Below are 19949 nucleotides of genomic sequence, written 5' to 3' on the forward strand. Positions count from 1 at the left end.
TGGTGGTGCCCGTACCGCGGGGAAAGTCGTCGTTGATCACAACCGCCAGTTACAAAGTTGAGCTCCAACACCTCGACAGAGAATCCTGCACAGCACAATGATACATTGGCTTTTATTACGGATATACAAGTAAACTTCTCTTTCAAATATTGTATGTCTCGTTCACTTCAACAGAACCCTTCTCAAGGACAGGTAAATATGTGTAGAGAAGAACAAACACTTTACAGCAGAAGAGGCCAAGTATATACTGTATTTACTTTCCAACTGAGGGGATGAGGCATGCAATGTAGAGATCGGTATTTGCAAGCATTTATGTGCACAAGATGTGTATGAGGCTAGCTAAACCAATGCGTTCCAACCAATTATTTATATATACAGTGGATGACTGATTGGGGGCGCTGTGTTGAAGCCACTGTGTTGAAGCCACTGTGTTGAAGCCACTGTGTTGAAGCCACTGTGCCTCCATCGTGGCCCTTCGCCATCATTGTAAAACAAAAAACAAAAAGATTTGGAAATACATTTTTTAATGTCTATATTCATTTTTGACACATCTATTCTATTACCTTTAAGCACACTTTTAAATTATACTATGTGAGCTAAACATACACGTTTCAAATACTAAAATACATGTCATTGAAATACTGTAGAATTCCATTCGTTCCTACGGAGGACTTCTCCTACTGGGGAGTACCAATACTGTGTCTGACCAGCGACTTCAAAGCTTTTCATTGGCCAAAGACGTAGTAACAGCAATCCAGGGTTTATGTACATAATTGGCTCCAACTCAGAGCAGCATACACGTCTTGTGTTGGGAGTCTCTTCCTTGGTGGCTTTCGCATCAAACAAAAAGGGAAAAGTACAACAAAATGTAGCACCGTACACAACTTGGGGGCGAACATGCATTGAACCATGCAGAGAAAAGGAAATTAGATTTCGAGGAAAATGACAAACAGTCCAATCACCTTCAGTTGCCCTTTTAAAACAACGTTTTAGCCAGTTAGCTAAATGCCATGCTCTTCTTATGGTCAAAGGTTAATATACACATTTTCTAGAACAAACCAATTGCACTTGGAAACAGGAACTCTTAAACACAAGATGACTTATAACGCAAAGCCACAGGAAAGGGGATATAGAGCACTGGGAGGAGTGGGAGGGCGCTGGGCTGAGGAGTGGGAGGTAGTTGAGCTGAGGTAATAAAGAATCGATGAGAAGGGCTTTAATTGTTCTCTCAGATATTGTTCATGTAGGCCAAGCATGACTTTACTGCTCTGAGGTGAAACGTGTACTTTTATCAAAACCATTGGAATGCAATGTACACTTCCGTTCAAAAGTTTGGGGTCACTTGGAAATGTCCTCGTTTTTGAAAGAAAATCACTTTTTTTGTCCATTAAAATAACATCAAATTGATCAAAATCCAGTGTAGACATTGTTAATGTTGTAAATGACTACTGTAGCTGGAAACGGCAGATTTTTTTTATGGAATATCAACAAAGGCGTACAGAGGCCCATTATCAGCAACCATCACTCCTGTGTTCCAATGGCACGTTGTGTTAGCTAATCCAAGTTTGTCATTTTAAAAGGCTAATTGATCATTAGAAATTTTATTTTGCAATTATGTTAGCACAGCTAAAAACGGCTGTCCTGATTAAAGAAGCAATAAAACTGGCCTTCTTCAGACTAGTTGAGTATCTGGAACATCAGCATTTGTGGGTTCGATTACAGGCTCACAATGGCCAGAAACAAAGGCCTTTCTTCTGAAACTCGTCAGTCTATTCTCTTGTTCTTAAAACCAAACACTTTTAGACTTTTACTCAAGTAGGATTATACTGGGTGACTTTCACTTTTACTTGAGTCATTTTCTACTAAGGTATCTTTACTTTTACTCAAGTATGACAATTGGATACTTTTTCCACCACCGGAAAATTAGCCATTTTAAAACGGGTCGAATGCCTGACATTACATATAGCTGTTAGCATAGCGGCTGTAGTGGAGTTCCACTCTGCCAAGTGTCAACTTTTTCAGACATTGCACAGCGGGAGTAAATTGCAGGTTATTCTGGGACAGTTCTCTGCTTCCAGAATCATGTCAACACGTTGTGCTGGGAAATTGAAAAACCTGAAGAGAAGAAAGAGCAGTGGAAATGTTGATTCGTCAAAGACTCTTTTACACCCACCATTTCCTCAAGTCTCAAAATGTGTCCGTTTTCACCTGGTCACTTTATCAAGACATACAGACGTAGGATCTTAATTTGATTCATCGTTTGTTGACGAGGAGCTTCCGTTAAAGAGTCATCTAGCTCCTCAACATCAACACTGGATCTTAAAACCAACCACAGCAAAAGTACATAACAGCATTCGATGAAATGTCAACGTAAATGTCATGTACTTGAACTAAATTTGTTAAGTTTCAATCTCTCAACCCCTTTCCCTCGAGTTAATTACTAAACATACAGCACTTTGAAATTGCTTGACATTTAACAAGTGAATCTTCTGTGGTTGAAAAGAACGGCCATGATGGAAGCAGCTGAGGCGTAGGAATCCTGCAGGTTGAATCTGGTTTCAGTTTTAGACTTGGAGCCTCGGCAGCCGGTATAAACCTCTGACATCAGCCCACATGACTTGAGGAGAACATAGGTTCCTGACATAGGGGAGATGCCATCACCTCAATCCAAATCCAGCAGCCAAGCGTATCTGCGCACCACTCTGGGACGACATCCGATACCACATGTGTAGTATTTCACTCAACCCACATCAACAGTCAACACATCACTGGAGAGTAAGGCTAGGTGATACATTGAACTATAGAGTTCACTATGAGGCCCACCAACCACACTGACGAAATACATCCGTCATCAAAATGAAGCCATCTGCGAGCACATCTTAGCCAGAAGAACAAAACACTTGGCCATTTTGGCCCCAGCTGAACGTGTATTACTTACGGCGATATGACAGCAGGCTTAACAATTGTCCATTCATCACGCAGTGTCATGCCAGGTTATGTCATGTTGTCCAGTGCTCAGTGACTGCTGCTGAATTCTCTGGAGGCCGTTTGTTCGGCAACGCGCTCAGCAGGGTTGACGGCCTGTCCGCTTCAGTCTTCAGCCTCTAGTAACCAGAGAGCAGGAACCCCCCTAGTGATACGGTAACATGCACTTTGTCTTTGAAATATTCAACAGTATGCCATCCTCCTCCTCCTCCCCGGTCGAGGAGGTAGGGTTGAGAGCTGGCAGAAAAGACTGTGGTCTGGTGAGTCAGCAACATCTGGAGCAATTCACACTGAAATGGCTCTACCCCGTTCCCTGCTGTCCACTCCACACTGCAGAAGTCTGGAGCGCGGCGAGCCGCTGGTCTTTCAGACTCAGCATGTCAGGGCTATGAAAGGCTATTTCACTGGGGGGCATTGTGCACCTAATCTCTCAAAGCGCTGACATGCTTTGTGTTCTTTACTATCGTCAGCCGCCCAGGATCCAATCAAAGCCTGAAATCTGGAGCTCTTTCAGGAATTTATCTACATATATCTAGTTTGATCAGCAGCGCTGAGCGGCAGGCAGCCGCACATGCCTCGCCAAATCATTTCACTGTACCTCAACCCAACAACCCATAGAAGCAGAACTGAATGCAGACTGCATGTGGAACATTATCCTTAAATCACCTTGATTGTATATACAATACATGAAAGCGAGCATTTACATCTAATAGAGGACTAGCCTAGATTCTGCAATACGGTGGGTTTTATTCAAATACTGTACACAGTCCAGTGACGTCAACGGTCTAAACTTTCAAGTGCGGGTGTTGGTTCATCTCTTCTCATCCTGTTGAAAAGGTCACCGATTAAAATACTTTGTGCTCACAGTTCTTCTATTCCCAGAAAAGTCTGTTGCCCAAGTGATAAAACAGGGATAGATATTACAGACTGACAGTGGAATCTCTCTAGTCTACAACTTGTGGTTGGCCTCAAGGATTGGGCTAACTCTCTTCAGACCACACCATACACATGTGGGATGGAAAGAAAGAGGGAAAAAAGGATTGACGGAAAAAGAGGCATCCTAAAAAAAAGAAGGGTAATGGCACCTCTTGATGGATACCCATTCTCAATGGATATTATGATTCAGTGATGGCCAGCCACTGAACAACAGAGGCAGTAGAGTGACTGAAGATGTGTCCAAAATGGCACCCTATTCCCTATACAGTACACTACTTTTGATCAGGGCCCATAGGGCTCTGGTCAAAACTAGTGCACTGTGTAGGGAATAGGGTACAGGAGGTTGGTAGCACCTTAGTTGGGGAGAATGGGCTTGTGGTATTGACTGGAGCGGAAATCAGTGGAATGGCATAAAATACATGGTTTCCAGGTGTTTGATGCCATGGAAATTGCTCCGTTCCGGCCATTATTATGAGCCGTTCTCTCCTCAGCAGCCTCCACTGGAATAGGGGCCATTTGGGACGCATCTTGAGTGTCCTTCCAGGGGGACTCAGCGGGGTACAGAGCCTCATCACCTGTCACAGGTTGTTCAGGGCACACATGGAAACCCAGACAATCATGGATGAAAGCCGTGGTATATCAGACATTATAAACTGGGTGGTTCGAGCCCTGAATGCTGATTGGCTGACAGCAGTGGTATATCAGACCGTATACCACGGGTCTGACAAAACATTTATTTTTTCCTGGACTAATTACGTTGGTAACCATTTTGCGTCATTGAGTCGTGCCTAAGAACAGCCCGTAGCCGTGGTATATTGGCCATATACCACACCCCCTCGTGCATTATTGCTTAATTATACCACAGGTATGAGAGAAAACGACTTGTTTCCTGTTCTATTTATGTTGGTAACCAGTTTATAATAGCAATAAGACACCTTGGGGATTTGTGGTATATGGCCAATATACCACAGCTAAGGAGTGTATCTGGGCACTCCGCGTTGCGTCGTGCATAAAGTCAGCCCTTAGTCGTGGTATATTGGCCTTATACCACACCTCTTGGGCCTTATTGCTTAATGAGACATCCATACAAATCCCCCATTGCAGTAGATTAGCTAAGTGTTGAAGACAGGGAAGGCTTTGAGAAATCCTCATAAGTAGTCATACACACTCACGGCCATTCGTGAAAGTTAAATATTATTCAATATCTCATCATGTTTGGAGTGTATCCATAATGTAGGATCTATCATTATCTGATGAGAGAGAAAAACCCTTTATTATCTGAAACATATCAAAGAATCAGATTAACTTGGGCAGAAAACAAACAAATGCACTTTATCTAACTGGAGTTGGTATTTCAACCCTCTCAGCTCTTGTGGACCGGTCATGAACTGTGTAGGTGTTTTCTGGACAGGGGACAGGCTTTCCACGTGATTGCTTGAGGCAGGTAATAATGGCTAACGCTGAACATTAAGTTGCTCTTAAACTATAATTACGACATTGTTGTTACATAGTACTGTATTGCTTTGTAATTGCAGAAAGCGGAGTGGTTTTTGCAATTATATTACCAACATGAACAACAGGTTAATTCAATATTGTTAGTAGTTTAATTAATTAGCATCCATTCACACACATCCCCCTCTCAGCAGAAATACACGAATGATTATAACCTGTAAACATATAGTTGAATACATGTCACTAAACCAATAGCAGACCGCAAAACAAAGATAATGAATGCTTTATATAATGGGTATTATTCAGAAATGAAATGTAGGCCAATGGGCTAAAATTGTTGAATAATAACAATTCCGATATGTAGGGTGACCCAAGCCTACTGTCTGAAAGAGCAGAATTAGACAGAACGATTCAACAGTGAGGGGCATCTAAGATCAGCTGAACTATTCAACTGACTGATGTCAGTTCCTGTTAAACAGCATCTGACATGAGCACGGGATCAAAACAATCACAACAAACCAGATATAAAAAAAGGGCCTTTTGCAAGCAGCAACACACAGTCTGGGCCAGCTTCCCAAATGACAACCCTATTCCCTACATAGTGCACTACTTTTGACCAGAGCTCTATGGGCCCTAGTCAAAAGTAGTGCACTATATTGGCAATAGGGTGCCATTTGGGATGCGGACGGGCTGTGTTTCTGCTGAGACTCAGACTATAAAAGCAGCAGTTGTTCCCATGATCACACAAACAATGCCGCTTTCTTCATCTAGGGTCAACAGTCACAGTCTCACAATAACAGAGGAGCACAGAGCATTAATGGACTACATCTATACCTAACATACAGGCAAGAGTGAGGGATGGCAACTCTCGAAGGGTTGGACACGATTCAAACAAACGTCATTGTTGCTGCTATGCTCCATTTCCTATAGACTCCAATGAGCGTTTTCGATTGTCTCCCATTGTGGTCTGCACAAAAACATCCTCCTGACCACTTGTGCAAGAGCAACACCACTTTCTCCAACCAAGAACACGCACACAAAGAAGGTTCTCATAGTCAGCCTTTGCTGCAATACCTCATGATAAATGTTTATTTTAATTTTTCACGAAGCGAATTCCTTCAATAGATGTCAGCTGTTGGGAGGGTGGCTTGGGTAATGTGCATCACGAGGAGCATCACATAGTGCATCTGACCTTGGAGAGGCAGAGAGAGAGAGAGAGAAAGAGAGAGAGAGAGAGAGAGAGAGAGAGAGAGAGAGAGAGAGAGAGAGAGGATTCACACAGACTCAGAGTATAGGCTGGTAGTATAACATGACCTCAAACATCACCACCGCCACCTAGTGAGCTAGACTCTTAGAAAAAATGGTTCCAAAAGGGTTCTGCAGAGGTCCCCATAGGAGAACCCCTTTTTGGCTCCAGGTAGAACCCTTTTCATGTTCCACGTAGAACCCTCTGTGGAAAGGGGGCTCTATCTGGAACCAAAGGGGTTTTACCTGGCTTCAAAGGGTTCTTCTGTAGGGACAGCCAAATAACCGTTTTGGGTTCTAGATAGCACCTTTAATTCAAAGAATATACAGTACAGTGCATGGCAACTAGGTATGGACTGATGCCTGTAGAATATAAAGCTACATCTAAGTGGTTAGATGGGAGATATTCTAGGTATCTGATGTTGTTGATGATTCGTTGTCAATCTTTTGACACCATTGGTGACCAGGCACAATACTTTTCAAAGGAAGAGAAAGTATTGAGAAGCATTGGAAGAGAACCACAGAAAGAAACAAGTCCATACCATACAATAACCAAAAGGTTATTTTGAACAAGGTGATGCACACCAAAGAGAGCAAGTCACCAACTGGACCAAAAGTGATTGGGTAAATAAGGAGAACTGAACAAATAAGTAGTTCATGCAGCTGTCAATCAAATCTCCGCAGCAAATGGACAAACCCAAAAGCAACCAGTTGGTTCAGCTGCCCTGACAACCAAGGACATTCTTTGTCTCTGCCTTCGTGTACACGGTGAGAGATTTGTGAGACGTAAGATACCAGTCAATTCTTATCGTATGCATAGTGTCCAGAGGCAGTTGGTTGCACTGGTCTTCAGCAACACGTGTGCTCATCTACTTCTGCATATGCTCTTGTAAATGTCTTCCCATGCAAGGCAACAGAGTAGCGCTATCCATCTTGTGAAAGTGTTACGATGGCACAGCAGACTACTCCAGTAAGGTTTGAGTTGTTTGGGTGAGCAAGAAATAGTCACTTGTCACTCAGGTGATATCGATTATGAAATCATTTCAACTCTAAAATGTTGTGGCTACCTTCTGTCATTCCTTTAGATATCTGTGCACATTCCCAGAGGTGAATTTTAAATGAATGCTTTTAAATGAATGCTTGAAATGGAAACGTGGGGACGTCGGAAAGTTCCGAGTAGGCTACGCATCTCTGAAATAGCAGGGCACTGTTTTGCTGCTCTCCTGAGTGGGACAGTGAGTGATTGGAGTGAGGAATGTAGGCAATAGTGTATTCACTAAACTTCCACCGTTCCTTCCACTGTAATACTGAAAATAAATGACCGTTCGCCGAGCTTCAAACGGACACGCCTTGCACTTTCCCTTCGAGTAACCTAGTATCAATCTGCCCTAACATGCTTCGCCTCGATTTGCGTGAATCCAGAAAACGGCTATGTATGGGACACGTGAACTAGTCTAGCTGAAATTAAAAACATGAACACGTTTAACAGTACGAAGGAACCACAATAATTGCCCATCCCAAACACATGTATTTTATGGTAGATACGCCGATTATAATTTAAAGGGACGAGTGAGTCACTCTCTGGAGCGAGACTAAAAAGGTGGTTTTGGTTCGGGATTGGTGCAGAACTGTACAACTATCTAGGCCTAGGCTACGTGATTAGAGAATTTGGGGAAAAAAAGTATAATCAATGCCAAAGACAAGTGTAGACAGTTAGACTAGGTAAGGACAATAAATACAGTCGTGAGTTTAAACCTAAATAAACTTGGTAAAATAAAGATGTAGTAGGGAAGAATCTCCCGCCCCTCAGCGACCTCGCATTCCTCAGATTCCCACACACTACCTACCTATTCATTCTCTACTGGTGCATTTCGATCACCGGGTCTCAAGGGCGATTGTTAGATTGTATACAAAGTAACTCATAGTCATACAAAAAGTAGCAACTTCGTGTAATGTCCACCTGATACAATAATGGACAAATCAAAAGTTTCGGCCACAATGTATCAAAGCGCACCTAAACGCGACACTCACGACCCAGTGAAGGTCCCTCAGACGTGTACCGTGGTAGTGAATCAGTCACCAGAAAATTATTAGTGTGCATTAGCTAAGATCCTTGCTTGATATGTGAAGGCTGGCACTGCAACAACACATGCGGTAATTGTTACGGTTTAAAAAACGAATTTAGGACTGGAATCAGAGCTCGTCTAGTGCAGATGCTTTACTTGTACAATATATTGTGATGGTTTTCGAATCAATGAAAGCAAGTCTGTACCTTGAGGAGTATTATTGTGATCGCTGTGTTTTGGCGCGGATCCACATTGGAGCATGTAACTTCAGCGAAGTAGCACCTCAACAAGTCCGCTCCTAGTCCCATACATGCGGGGCGGTGAAACTCGCCTCCACAGTGAAGAACAAGACCCCTTCTTCGCAAACCGCGTCCACTCCGAAGGAACACGAGTACGCATGACGTCACCTCGCTGTAGGTTTGCAGCTTTCCGTCTTCATTGGCTCTGGTTTGGAAAAGAGGGCGTTTCGTTGGTGACTCTCTTGTTGAATAGACCAATGGCAAGGGGGAAATAGTTGCCTTGGTTACACGTTTTGTCAACCAAATACATGTTATGCTGCGGAGGTGACCATAATAAGGTAGGGTACGGTATAGGCACGTCTTTGGTAATAGAACATATTTGGTATAGGCTAATCGTATGATAAACTCAATTGTTTACCAATGTCTGTCCCTTTATGTAGGCTACTTATAGTAGACTAATAAATCGATGTAAAACATGAATTTATCTTATTCGTGAGTTGGCCTAATACATTTAATTAATACGGGCCAGGTGTAGGCTTGTGAGCAGTGCACAGTGTAGACTAGGCTACTTTTTCTACTGTACATGTGGGCTCTGCGAGTGTCAACTCACTTTGAAACGGCGCTGGCAAAGTTTGAGAGCAGTTCATGATGTTCCCACTTATTGCAGAATAGGCCTATAATTCAGAGCTCCAATGCAAAAAAGTAAACATACGTAGCGTAGGCTACAGACGTGATACATCAACGTTGTCGTGATACGAACTTTCTAGTGAGACGGTAGATCTTTAGAGCTTATCTGGGATTTGAGGTAACGCCACCTCTAGCCATTTGGGGGGCCATAAATTAGGTTTGGTTCTCCCTGCCACCTCCCGGGCAAACGGTGTCTCCCCCCATTTTGCCAGGAGGTGGTGAGAAACTTTTGCAGATTTAAAGCAAATTTCTGTTCATATGATGGCTGGGCTGGATATCTATGTGAGAGTGACTAACAAAATCAATGGGGGACCCCTGGAGGTCAGGGCCCCTGAACACATGCCCTGTGTGCCCGGTTGGTAATTTTAGACTACCTATTTAGCAATCTACAAAATGTTACCTGACAGGGGCTAATTAAGTGACTGAAATAACAACTGGAAAACTTCTGAAGCACTACGAAATGTTGAAATTGCACCTTGTGTATTCTACTTTTCTAACTCTCAACAGTAAATTGAGACCCTGACTGAGTTCCCCTAGCGGTCGCGAAGCCCTACGCGAAGCACATAGTCTGCGTATAGGAAGAGTCGACATTGAGTGTAAAGCACCATATGCCCTCTCCTCTCACCTGTGCTAACACTTTAATCCAGTCCCTGTAACCTATAAACTATGGGATCAGTGGTATGTATATCCACGCCAAAATGTCTCACAATCTGCATGGGTCATTGATATGGACATGGATCTTTATTTTCTGAAAAACGTCTTCCACACTTTAGGTAGCCTTGGAATGAATCCAATACAATTCGTAGAGAAACCTCAAGACACACACTTTCAGCATGAAGAAAAGGATAATCAAATGAATTAAGAGTAAATTATTATTCTCTTTTGCTCTTTCCTTAACACCCTCCCACAGTCCTACCATGTCAAATTGATTTCTTCATCTATTAAAGAACATTTGATGTCAGTCTTCAGCTGAGACGTTTTGTTTGTGCATTTGTCAGTTTTGTCTTATGTTATGATGAATTCACTTTTATTTAGTGTCAACGATAACGATAATTAACCTCACAATAGTCATTTACATAATGCATTCCAAATGTATTTAGGAGGTTATGATGAATTCACATTTGCCATGATAAAGCACACCATAATAATTATATTATAAGTAATGTACATGATAAATTCAAAATGTATGTACCCGGATATTCCACATTAGATAAACCCAATCAATATTCCAACGTGTCTCTTTACAGGAACACAGTCTGTCGTTGACTTTCAGACACTTTGAAGCGCTAATGAGAATTCATAGGCTATTTCTATAACCTCGTAGGACCCTGAATGTTGGATCGGCTGTTTTGGGAGACATTTTGTGATAAGTGGTTTTCTCCATTAAGTTCGTCAATGTAAGTTTTAATCCGCGGAATGAGCTGATCAAAGCAACAGCAGGAATGGTGACGAGGTAGGAGTGGTGACCTCTCTATACAAACTTTAAACAACCTTCTGTTTACATAGTCATGTTTTCCCCTTAGCTGATGTTACTTGATAAAATGCTGTGATTACAATGGTGTAATGTTACATAACATATTACTACAGTGATGTTAGGAGGTAATTATGGAACTGGGGGTTACTATTAAATCAAATCAAATCAAATTTATTTATATAGCCTTTCGTACATCAGCTGATATCTCAAAGTGCTGTACAGAAACCCAGCCTAAAACCCCAAACAGCAAGCAATGCAGGTGTAGAAGCATGGTGGCTAGGAAAAACTCCCTAGAAAGGCCAAAACCTAGGAAGAAACCTAGAGAGGAACCAGGCTATGTGGGGTGGCCAGTCCTCTTCTGGCTGTGCCGGGTGGAGATTATAACAGAACATGGCCAAGATGTTCAAATGTTCATAAATGACCAGCATGGTCAAATAATAATAAGGCAGAACAGTTGAAACTGGAGCAGCAGCACGGTCAGGTGGACTGGGGACAGCAAGGAGTCATCATGTCAGGTATTCCTGGGGCATGGTCCTAGGGCTCAGGTCCTTCGAGAGAGAGAAAGAAAGAGAGAATTAGAGAGAGCATATGTGGGGTGGCCAGTCCTCTTCTGGCTGTGCCGGGTGGAGATTATAACAGAACATGGCCAAGATGTTCAAATGTTCATAAATGACCAGCATGGTGGAATAATAATAAGGCAGAACAGTTGAAACTGGAGCAGCAGCAGTATTACACAGGTATACGGGCAAATGCATGTGAAGTGTTACCCCAAAGGATTTGTTTAAAACCCCATGTACTACTGATCAACAGATGTGAAGCGATGAGCGGAAGAGACCTACGTGGCTTCATAACTAATTGCCGAACAGAAGATTTAGGTAAGTCAGCTCCAAACCAAACCATCGCTGGCTGCTTTTACTGCTCTTCCCTCTAGACTCACTGACTTCACATTCTGCTGCTCTCGTAAGCACAATTTGACCTCAAGTCCCTGCGTTAGGAGATTCAGCCATCTCAACCAACACCTTTAATGCCTGCCTCGTCCGTGGCAGCATGGCCTGTGTTTATTCACCCGTCTCCTGGAGTCACAGCCGAACTAATCAGGACCTGTCTGTCTGACATGTTTATTTCCTTCCTTCCTTCTACTCCTTCTATAGGACGTAGCTAATCATGAATACTGCATGCTAAATGGCACCCTTTCCCCTATGTAGTGCACGACTTCATTAGTGCACTACGTTGGGAATTGGATGCCATTTGGGGTGCACACAAAGACGCACATCAGAGTGTTATAGGACAGTGGATGTGCCATTTCCATCTCACTTCCTCTGCTCTGTCATACATGGAAAGAATTGAGAATTGACTGTTGTTTGATATGATTGACAGTTCATGCACTTTTCACATGCTTAATGCTTACTAGTACACAGTTATATTGTATATCTGATGCTTTCTTTCATTGATATAGAAAAATTGACTCTACGGATGAAGGATGGACTTGGAAGCTCAAAGTATAAACCGGCTGAATATGAGAAACTACAAGCCATAGTTGATGCCAAACAACTGCAGTCTGCACACATTGCTCAAAAGGTAGATATTCTTGATTTTTTTACTCTGAGACGGTTTATGAATATAGGCCCTGGCCCCGAATCCACATAGCTTCTCAAAGTAGGATTATTGATCTGCCCATACAGTGGGGCAAAAAAAGTATTTAGTCAGCCACCAATTGTGCAAGTTCTCCCACTTAAAAAGATGAGAGGCCTGTAATTTTCATCATAGGTACACTTCAACTATGACAGACAAAATTAGAAAAAAAATCCAGAAAATCACATTGTAGGATTTTTTATGAATTTATTTGCAAATTATGGTGGAAAATAAGTATTTGGTCACCTACAAACAAGTAAGATTTCTGGCTCTCACAGACCTGTAACTTCTTCTTTAAGAGGCTCCTCTGTCCTCCACTCGTTACCTGTATTAATGTCACCTGTTTGAACTTGTTATCAGTATAAAAGACACCTGTCCACAACCTCAAACAGTCACACTCCAAACTCCACTATGGCCATGACCAAAGAGCTGTCAAAGGACATCAGAAACAAAATTGTAGACCTGCACCAGGCTGGGAAGACTGAATCTGCAACAGGTAAGCAGCTTGGTTTGAAGAAATCAACTGTAGGAGCAATTATTAGGAAATGGAAGACATACAAGACCACTGATAATCTCCCTCGATCTGGGGCTCCACGCAAGATCTCACCCCGTGGGGTCAATGGGGTCAAATGATCACAAGACCGGTGAGCAAAAATCCCAGAACCACACGGGGTGACCTAGTGAATGACCTGCAGAGAGCTGGGACCAAAGTAACAAAGCCTACCATCAGTAACACACTACGCCGCCAGGGACTCAAATCCTGCAGTGCCAGACGTGTCCCTCTGCTTAAGCCAGAACATGTCCAGGCCCGTCTGAAGTTTGCTAGAGAGCATTTGGATGATCCAGAAGAAGATTGGGAGAATGTCATATGGTCAGATGAAACCAAAATATAAAAAAAACTCAACTCGTCGTGTTTGGAGGACAAAGAATGCTGAGTTGCATCCAAAGAACACCATACCTACTGTGAAGCATGGGGGTGGAAACATCATGCTTTGGGGCTGTTTTTCTGCAAAGGGACCAGGACGACTGATCCGTGTAAAGGAAAGAATGAATGGGGCCATGTATCGTGAGATTTTGAGTGAAAACCTCCTTCCATCAGCAAGGGCATTGAAGATGAAACGTGGCTGGGTCTTTCAGCATGACAATGATCCCAAACACACCGCCCGGGCAACGAAGGAGTGGCTTTGTAAGAAGCATTTCAAGGTCCTGGAGTGGCCTAGCCAGTCTCCAGATCTCAACCCCATAGAAAATCTTTGGAGGGAGTTGAAAGTCTGTGTTGCCCAGCAACAGCCCCAAAACATCACTGCTCTAGAGGAGATCTGCATGGAGGAATGGGCCGAAATACCAGCAACAGTGTGTGAAAACCTTGTGAAGACTTACAGAAAACGTTTGACCTCTGTCATTGCCAACAAAGGGTATATAACAAAGTATTGAGATAAACTTTTGTTATTGACCAAATACTTATTTTCCACCATAATTTGCAAATAAATTCATTAAAAATCCTACAATGTGATTTTCTGGATTTTTTTCTTCTCATTTTGTCTGTCATAGTTGAAGTGTACCTATGATGAAAATGACAGGCCTCTCTCATCTTTTTAAGTGGGAGAACATGAAGAATTGGTGGCTGACTAAATACTTTTTTGCCCCACTGTATAATAGTATTCATTACTATCTAAACGGCTAGACTGATCCTAGATCAGCACTCCTGCACAGAAGCTTCATGGATATAAGTCCTGGTTAGTAGTTCATACGATACCAGAGGCAAAGTGTTGATGAATGTATGAAGTCTAAGATGTAATGTTGTATGATATACTGTATATTTAGTAACTCCAAAGTACAGTCTGTTCTTGAACATCCTTAGGTGCAAGCTACCACGTTGATGAAGTAGTTCAGCTGTTCTTTTAGGCAACATAACACAAACAACTTGCATACTAATTATGTATGTGCAACTTTCAGTATGGGGAGAGTTGATGGGTGACAGACCTGTTCATATAATGGGACGGTAGAAGACTGAGACAGTGCATACATGCCTCTGCATGATCATTGCACTGCACATCATTTCCTTCTGAGGACATATTTATATAGAGTTGTTGTTCTTTCTCAGATGAGCAGCCATGAGGTCTTTCTGAATCACAATCCAGACCTGCATTCAAAATTTGAAGATCATGGGCGTACCCACACGCACGAGCTTGCGCTCACACACACACACACCCTCTCCAATGATCCGGAGGAGGGGATTGACTATGAAACAGCAGACCATTACGTAACCTATATGGGCTCTCCAAAACATATCAAATTAAAGAAGAATATCAAAATTCTAAAGATTTGGATTAGCAGTTTGAATATTCATGAGTCTGCAGGAGGATCAACCATAAAGCTGTTTGAAGTTCTCATCTCTCTGCATCCTAGCATTGTGAGAAGTTAACCCTAGGGGCCATGGGGATTATGCTTGTAGACCTGCAGTGTTTTAATTGGTAAACTGTGGCAGCAGCTTTTTAGTGTCTTGTTATGGTTGCCCATGGCTCGCTCCAATTCAGCTCTCTGCAAGGACCAGATAAGGCATCCAGTGTTTGCATACGCCCGCCCCGCTGAAAGGCAGGCTTTCTATTGTGGATTTCCCAACAGTGATAGAGGGGAAATAAATGACTGTGAGTTGCCGCAGGATGTGATCAAATGATTGGTTCTCCAGTAAGAGAGTGGGAGTGTCCTGGATACTGAGGCCTTACATCTTTGCAGGAGGGGCTCCTGATAAAATCCCTAGATCAACACATAATAAAGGGAGAATTCACAGCGAACTTTAATGGCTGGGGCTTCTAGCAGGGCAATCGAGAGCAGTGGTTTGCCTCTGTTTGTTTTCTTATTTTTTACAAGAGAAAGTCAAATAAATGAAAGTATATTAAGATACTCACCCCTCTTTATTTTCCCACCATAAACACACACTTTATATATACTGAACAACAATATAAACGCAACATGTAAAGTGTTGGTCCCATGTTTTATGAGCTGAAATAAAATATTCCAGAAATGTTCCATACACACAAAGAGCTTATTTCTCTTATATTTTGTGCACAAATTGGTTTACATCCCTGTTAGGGAGCATTTCTCATTTGCCAAGATAATCCATCCATCTGACAGGTGTGGCATATCAAGCAGCTGAATAAACAACATGATTATTACAAAGGTGAGCCTTGTGCTGGGGACAATAAAAGGTCACTCTAAAATGCAGTTTTGTCACACAACACAATGCCACAAATGTCTCAAGTTTTGAGGGAGCGTGCAATTGGCATGCTGACTGCAGGAATGTCCACCAGAGCTGTTGCCAGAGAATTTAATGTTAATTTCTCTACCATATGCCGCCTCCAACGTTGTTTTAGAGAATTTGGCAGTATGTTGAACTGGCCTCAGAACCACAGACCACGTGCAACCACGCCAGCCCAGGATTTCCACATCCGGCTGCTTCACCTGCGGGATTGTCTGAGACCAGCCAGCTGGACAGCTGATGAAACTGAGGTGTATTTCTGTCTGTAATAAAGCCCTTTTGTGGGAAAAAAAACGATTTCTGATTGGCTGGGCCTGGCTCCCCAGTGGGTGGGCCTGGCTCCCAAGTAGGTGGGCCTCTGCCCAGTCATGTGAAATCTATAGATTAGGGCCTAATGAATTTATTTCAATTGACTGATTTTCTTATATGAACTGTAACTCATTAAAATCGTTGAAATTGTTGCGAGTTGTGTTTATATTTTCGTTCTATACATGTTATGCATGTTCCACCGGAATATTTAAATTTGCCAATGTATTTTCCTTTCAAGCATTCAACAGTGATAACGTTTCGCATGAATTGCAGCAGATTATGAAGCTTTCAAAGTAAATATTTCAAGGACAAAACCACACACACACACGGACTGAACTAAAAATACCATTTTGCCATAATGCGTGAAAAGGAAAAAATGTATCAATCTCTCATTCTGTGTTGTTCAGCTAGGAACATAGAGCACTAAGGAGGACACTCCTTTTTGGTCATGTTTTATACCACATGTATTACTCATAGTCTAGGTAGTCTAGGTCCCAAATGACACCCTATTCCCTACATAATGCAGTACTTTTGACTAGACGCCTACTCATTTTACCCATAGGTCCTGCTAAAAAAAGAATATAAAGTGTATACAGAATAAAGTGCACTTTACAGGCAATAGGGTGCCTTTTGGGACGCTATCATAATCTACCATGATTGCGGTCTTTGCTTCGGTCATGACTGGCCACAATGATATCAGTGATTATATGATAATAATGATGTCATGTTATCGTAAACTTGTGAGGGATTATTGGTAAATATCACAGTGTTCCACAGTTAACCATAGGCTGATATAAGATCTGTTTTTCAGGTGAAGAGGACTCTCCGCACAGCCAAGGAGACCAAAGAGAGTTCCCTACTGAGGCAGCACAGACAGGTGTGGAGCAGAGAGAACATCAAACTAGCCAATGCAGGGTAAGAAACCCCTCCCAGCATACCCATCACCAGAGTGTGAATTATACCATGGCATCTCTCTTTCTTAAAATTTTATTTTACCTTTATTTAACTAGGCAAGACAGTTAAGAACAAATTCTTATTTTCAATGACGGCCTAGGAACAGTGGGTTAACTACCTGTTCAGGAGCAGAACGACAGATTTGTACCTTGCCAGCTGGGGGTTTGAACTTGCAACCTTCCGGTTACTAGTCCAACGCTCCAACCACTAGGCTACCCTGCCGCCCCTTTCTTCACAGGACCTCCTAATTTTTTAGTAAAGACGTCATTTAACAGTAAAAATATTACCTGTCAATTTGGCATGAACACAACCAGTAATGATGTTTTCATCTTATTGTCAAACAAATCACTTCAAAAAGTATGCTTCCTGCGCATGTTTGCCCACTCCAAAATAATTTCAGCATCCAAAACGCACCATTTAATGAAGACAAAACACCCAAAAGTGTAATGACATTCGATGGTCACTGGGTCTGTAGCCTGAATTAATTGTCTTGTGTGTCTTGCTGACAAAAGGACCTTTTTTTCTAGAAAGAAAAGTTGAGACACCTGAAAAGGGGCTGAGATACGGGACTGTACCAGGATGAAAAGTGCAGCAACATGGGAAAAATGGTTTAAACCATGAAACAGAGGTGGGGGGTGTTTGTTTCATTTGGAATAAGCTTTTATTTTAATATTTATCATTGCAGCAATACAAATTGCATTTTAAACAAAGTGGTGAATGGTTAAATTAGCATTATTTACAGACCCCCCCCCCCCCCCCCCCCCCAAAGTTTGACTTTGTTTCATATGGGGGGAGGGGAGCTCATGTCTCATTCAGGGGGTTTAAGACCCCCTGGGCCCATCGCACTCTGCCCATCACGTCCATTACCATGAACCACTACACCAAATACTGTACTGTAGTCTTTACCCACCCTACTCGGCCAACAGGTCTGGCCAGCACCTCTCCAAGATAAAATAAACAAAAATAAGCCCCTATAAAATGGGAGATTCAAAATGGCTTTCCATAAACAAAGCAAGAAAGAAGGGAAGAAAGGGAGCAAGAACTAGTGAGGGAGGGGGTCTCAGTGGAAGGTGTTAGCTGCTGTGGCATTGCAACAGATACTTTCCCTAGTGTGATGATGAGGCAGAGGAAGCAGAAGAATTGGGCTGCCGCGGCCCGCTGGTGTCATGCGTTGTGAAGTGAGAAGGGCAGCGCTAGCTCCTGGGCGCATGCTGCCGCTTCTCGGGGTAATGACTGTGTCGGAGAGATCCAAGGTTAATGGTGTACACAAGCGTGGGTTCCTGTAATGAAGACAGATACACAGATAGACAGGCTGCACCACAGCACCAGCACATATCCATTGAATTCATTAGTGTGCTGATTATGTAAGAGAGGAGAGAAAAGGTTTGTTTCCGTAGTTACAATCCCATTCGATTTTAGCTGGGACTAATGTATGAGCATGCGCCACACACTGTGTTGATGCATCCCAAGTGGCACCCTATTCTCTGTGGGCCCTGGTCAAAAGTAGTCTACTTTATAGGGAATAGGGTGCCATTTGGGATGTGTCCTGTAGTGCTGGTACAGTATCACTATGCCTAATGGAATTCCCTTTGCTCTCTTTTCATGATGCAGGGAAAAGGCTGAAGCTGAGCTGCAAGGGTTTCTGGGACTGAATGGTCTGGGCAGTACAACAGACAAGGAAGTACTCTCTGAGCTGCTGGACCCCGGTACAGAACCTCTCTCAGTCCTGAGTGCGTAGATACTGTTCCAGTCCCTATAGAGTGAGACAGTACCATGCTTACGGGTGTGTGTGTGTGTGTGTCATTAGAACTGCTTCTGGAGAGTGAGCTGGATGCGTTCAGGTGTGCCACGGTGGAGCCCATCTGGCAGCTGAGGGAAGACTTGCAGTACAGACTGACTGAAGTCCAACACCAGCAGCAGCACCAGCCTCCTCAGCCGGCAGACTGGGAGAAGGTACTGCACCAGGTACGTAACAACATGGTCGCTGCCCAAAATGGCACCCTATTTCCTATGCCCGGGCACTACTTTTGACCAGGGCTCTGGTCAAAAGAAGTGAACTAAATGAGGGATAGGGTACCATTTGGGATATGACCTGAGAGAGGAGCTGAGGCAATCTGTGCCCACTGCTTCAGAAAGCTGCAGAGGAACCTACTAATATCCATCTCTGTTTTTTTTATCCACACAATGTAACGCAAGGAATCTTAAGGCATTCACACTCTCTGCAGGTAGCAGAGAGTGTGAATGCTCTGCAGATCCTACAGAGACTTGAAATAAATCAAAGTCCTGTTCCTTTCGCACAAAAGTCCTCAGGTTACCCACAGTGCAGCATTCATTCCTCATGAATCTGGTGTTTGTTCAAAATCCATGCTACGTATGTCACCGCTATTGACTGAATTCTCCTTTTGACTCCTGGAGGCTTTTTTATGCTCCGGGAGAGAATGGTGGGATTAAGAGCAGGCAGGAGGGGTGTCTTTAAAACCGGTCCATATTGGGGGATGAGGAAGACACTGCCAGCCATTTTGTCTGCCTGCCTCCCTGCCCCTGTCTCTGGCGGATCTTCATTCCCCATTCCTTTTCTCTTTCATCCAGACCCTGCTGTCTTCCCCACACAGTCCTGCCCACCTGAGAGCCTCACCACAATTGAGCTTCTCTCTCTCTCTCTCTCTCTTTCTTGCTCTCTCTTCTCTTTCTCTGTTTCTCTTCTCTTTCTC

General features: G+C 43.0%; 2 protein-coding genes across 4 annotated transcripts in view; one reads left to right on the top strand and one right to left on the bottom strand.

Moving 5' to 3' along the window:
• The window catches only part of LOC110501511 (plakophilin-4), a 114010-nt gene extending 104941 nt beyond the window's left edge, over positions 1-9069 (bottom strand). The window contains exon 1 of one of the 3 annotated variants that reach the window (XM_036958883.1): positions 8891-9069. In XM_036958883.1, the coding sequence (XP_036814778.1) occupies positions 8891-8945 (55 nt within the window). In that variant the 5' untranslated portion in view covers positions 8946-9069. The remainder of the gene's footprint in view (positions 1-8890) is intronic. The other 2 variants (XM_021579147.2, XM_036958884.1) reach the window with 2 other exon arrangements.
• Positions 9070-9183: 114 nt separating this feature from the next.
• Positions 9184-19949, top strand: part of LOC110501515 (coiled-coil domain-containing protein 148) — a 47598-nt gene continuing 36832 nt past the window's right edge. The window contains exons 1-6 of the mRNA XM_036958887.1: positions 9184-9261; positions 11895-11959; positions 12541-12662; positions 17096-17199; positions 18850-18944; positions 19046-19203. Coding sequence (XP_036814782.1) covers positions 11905-11959; positions 12541-12662; positions 17096-17199; positions 18850-18944; positions 19046-19203 — 534 coding nt within the window. The 5' untranslated portion in view covers positions 9184-9261; positions 11895-11904. The remainder of the gene's footprint in view (positions 9262-11894; positions 11960-12540; positions 12663-17095; positions 17200-18849; positions 18945-19045; positions 19204-19949) is intronic.

The sequence above is a fragment of the Oncorhynchus mykiss genome, chromosome 22, assembly GCF_013265735.2.
Source record: "Oncorhynchus mykiss isolate Arlee chromosome 22, USDA_OmykA_1.1, whole genome shotgun sequence".
NCBI lineage: Eukaryota > Metazoa > Chordata > Actinopteri > Salmoniformes > Salmonidae > Oncorhynchus > Oncorhynchus mykiss.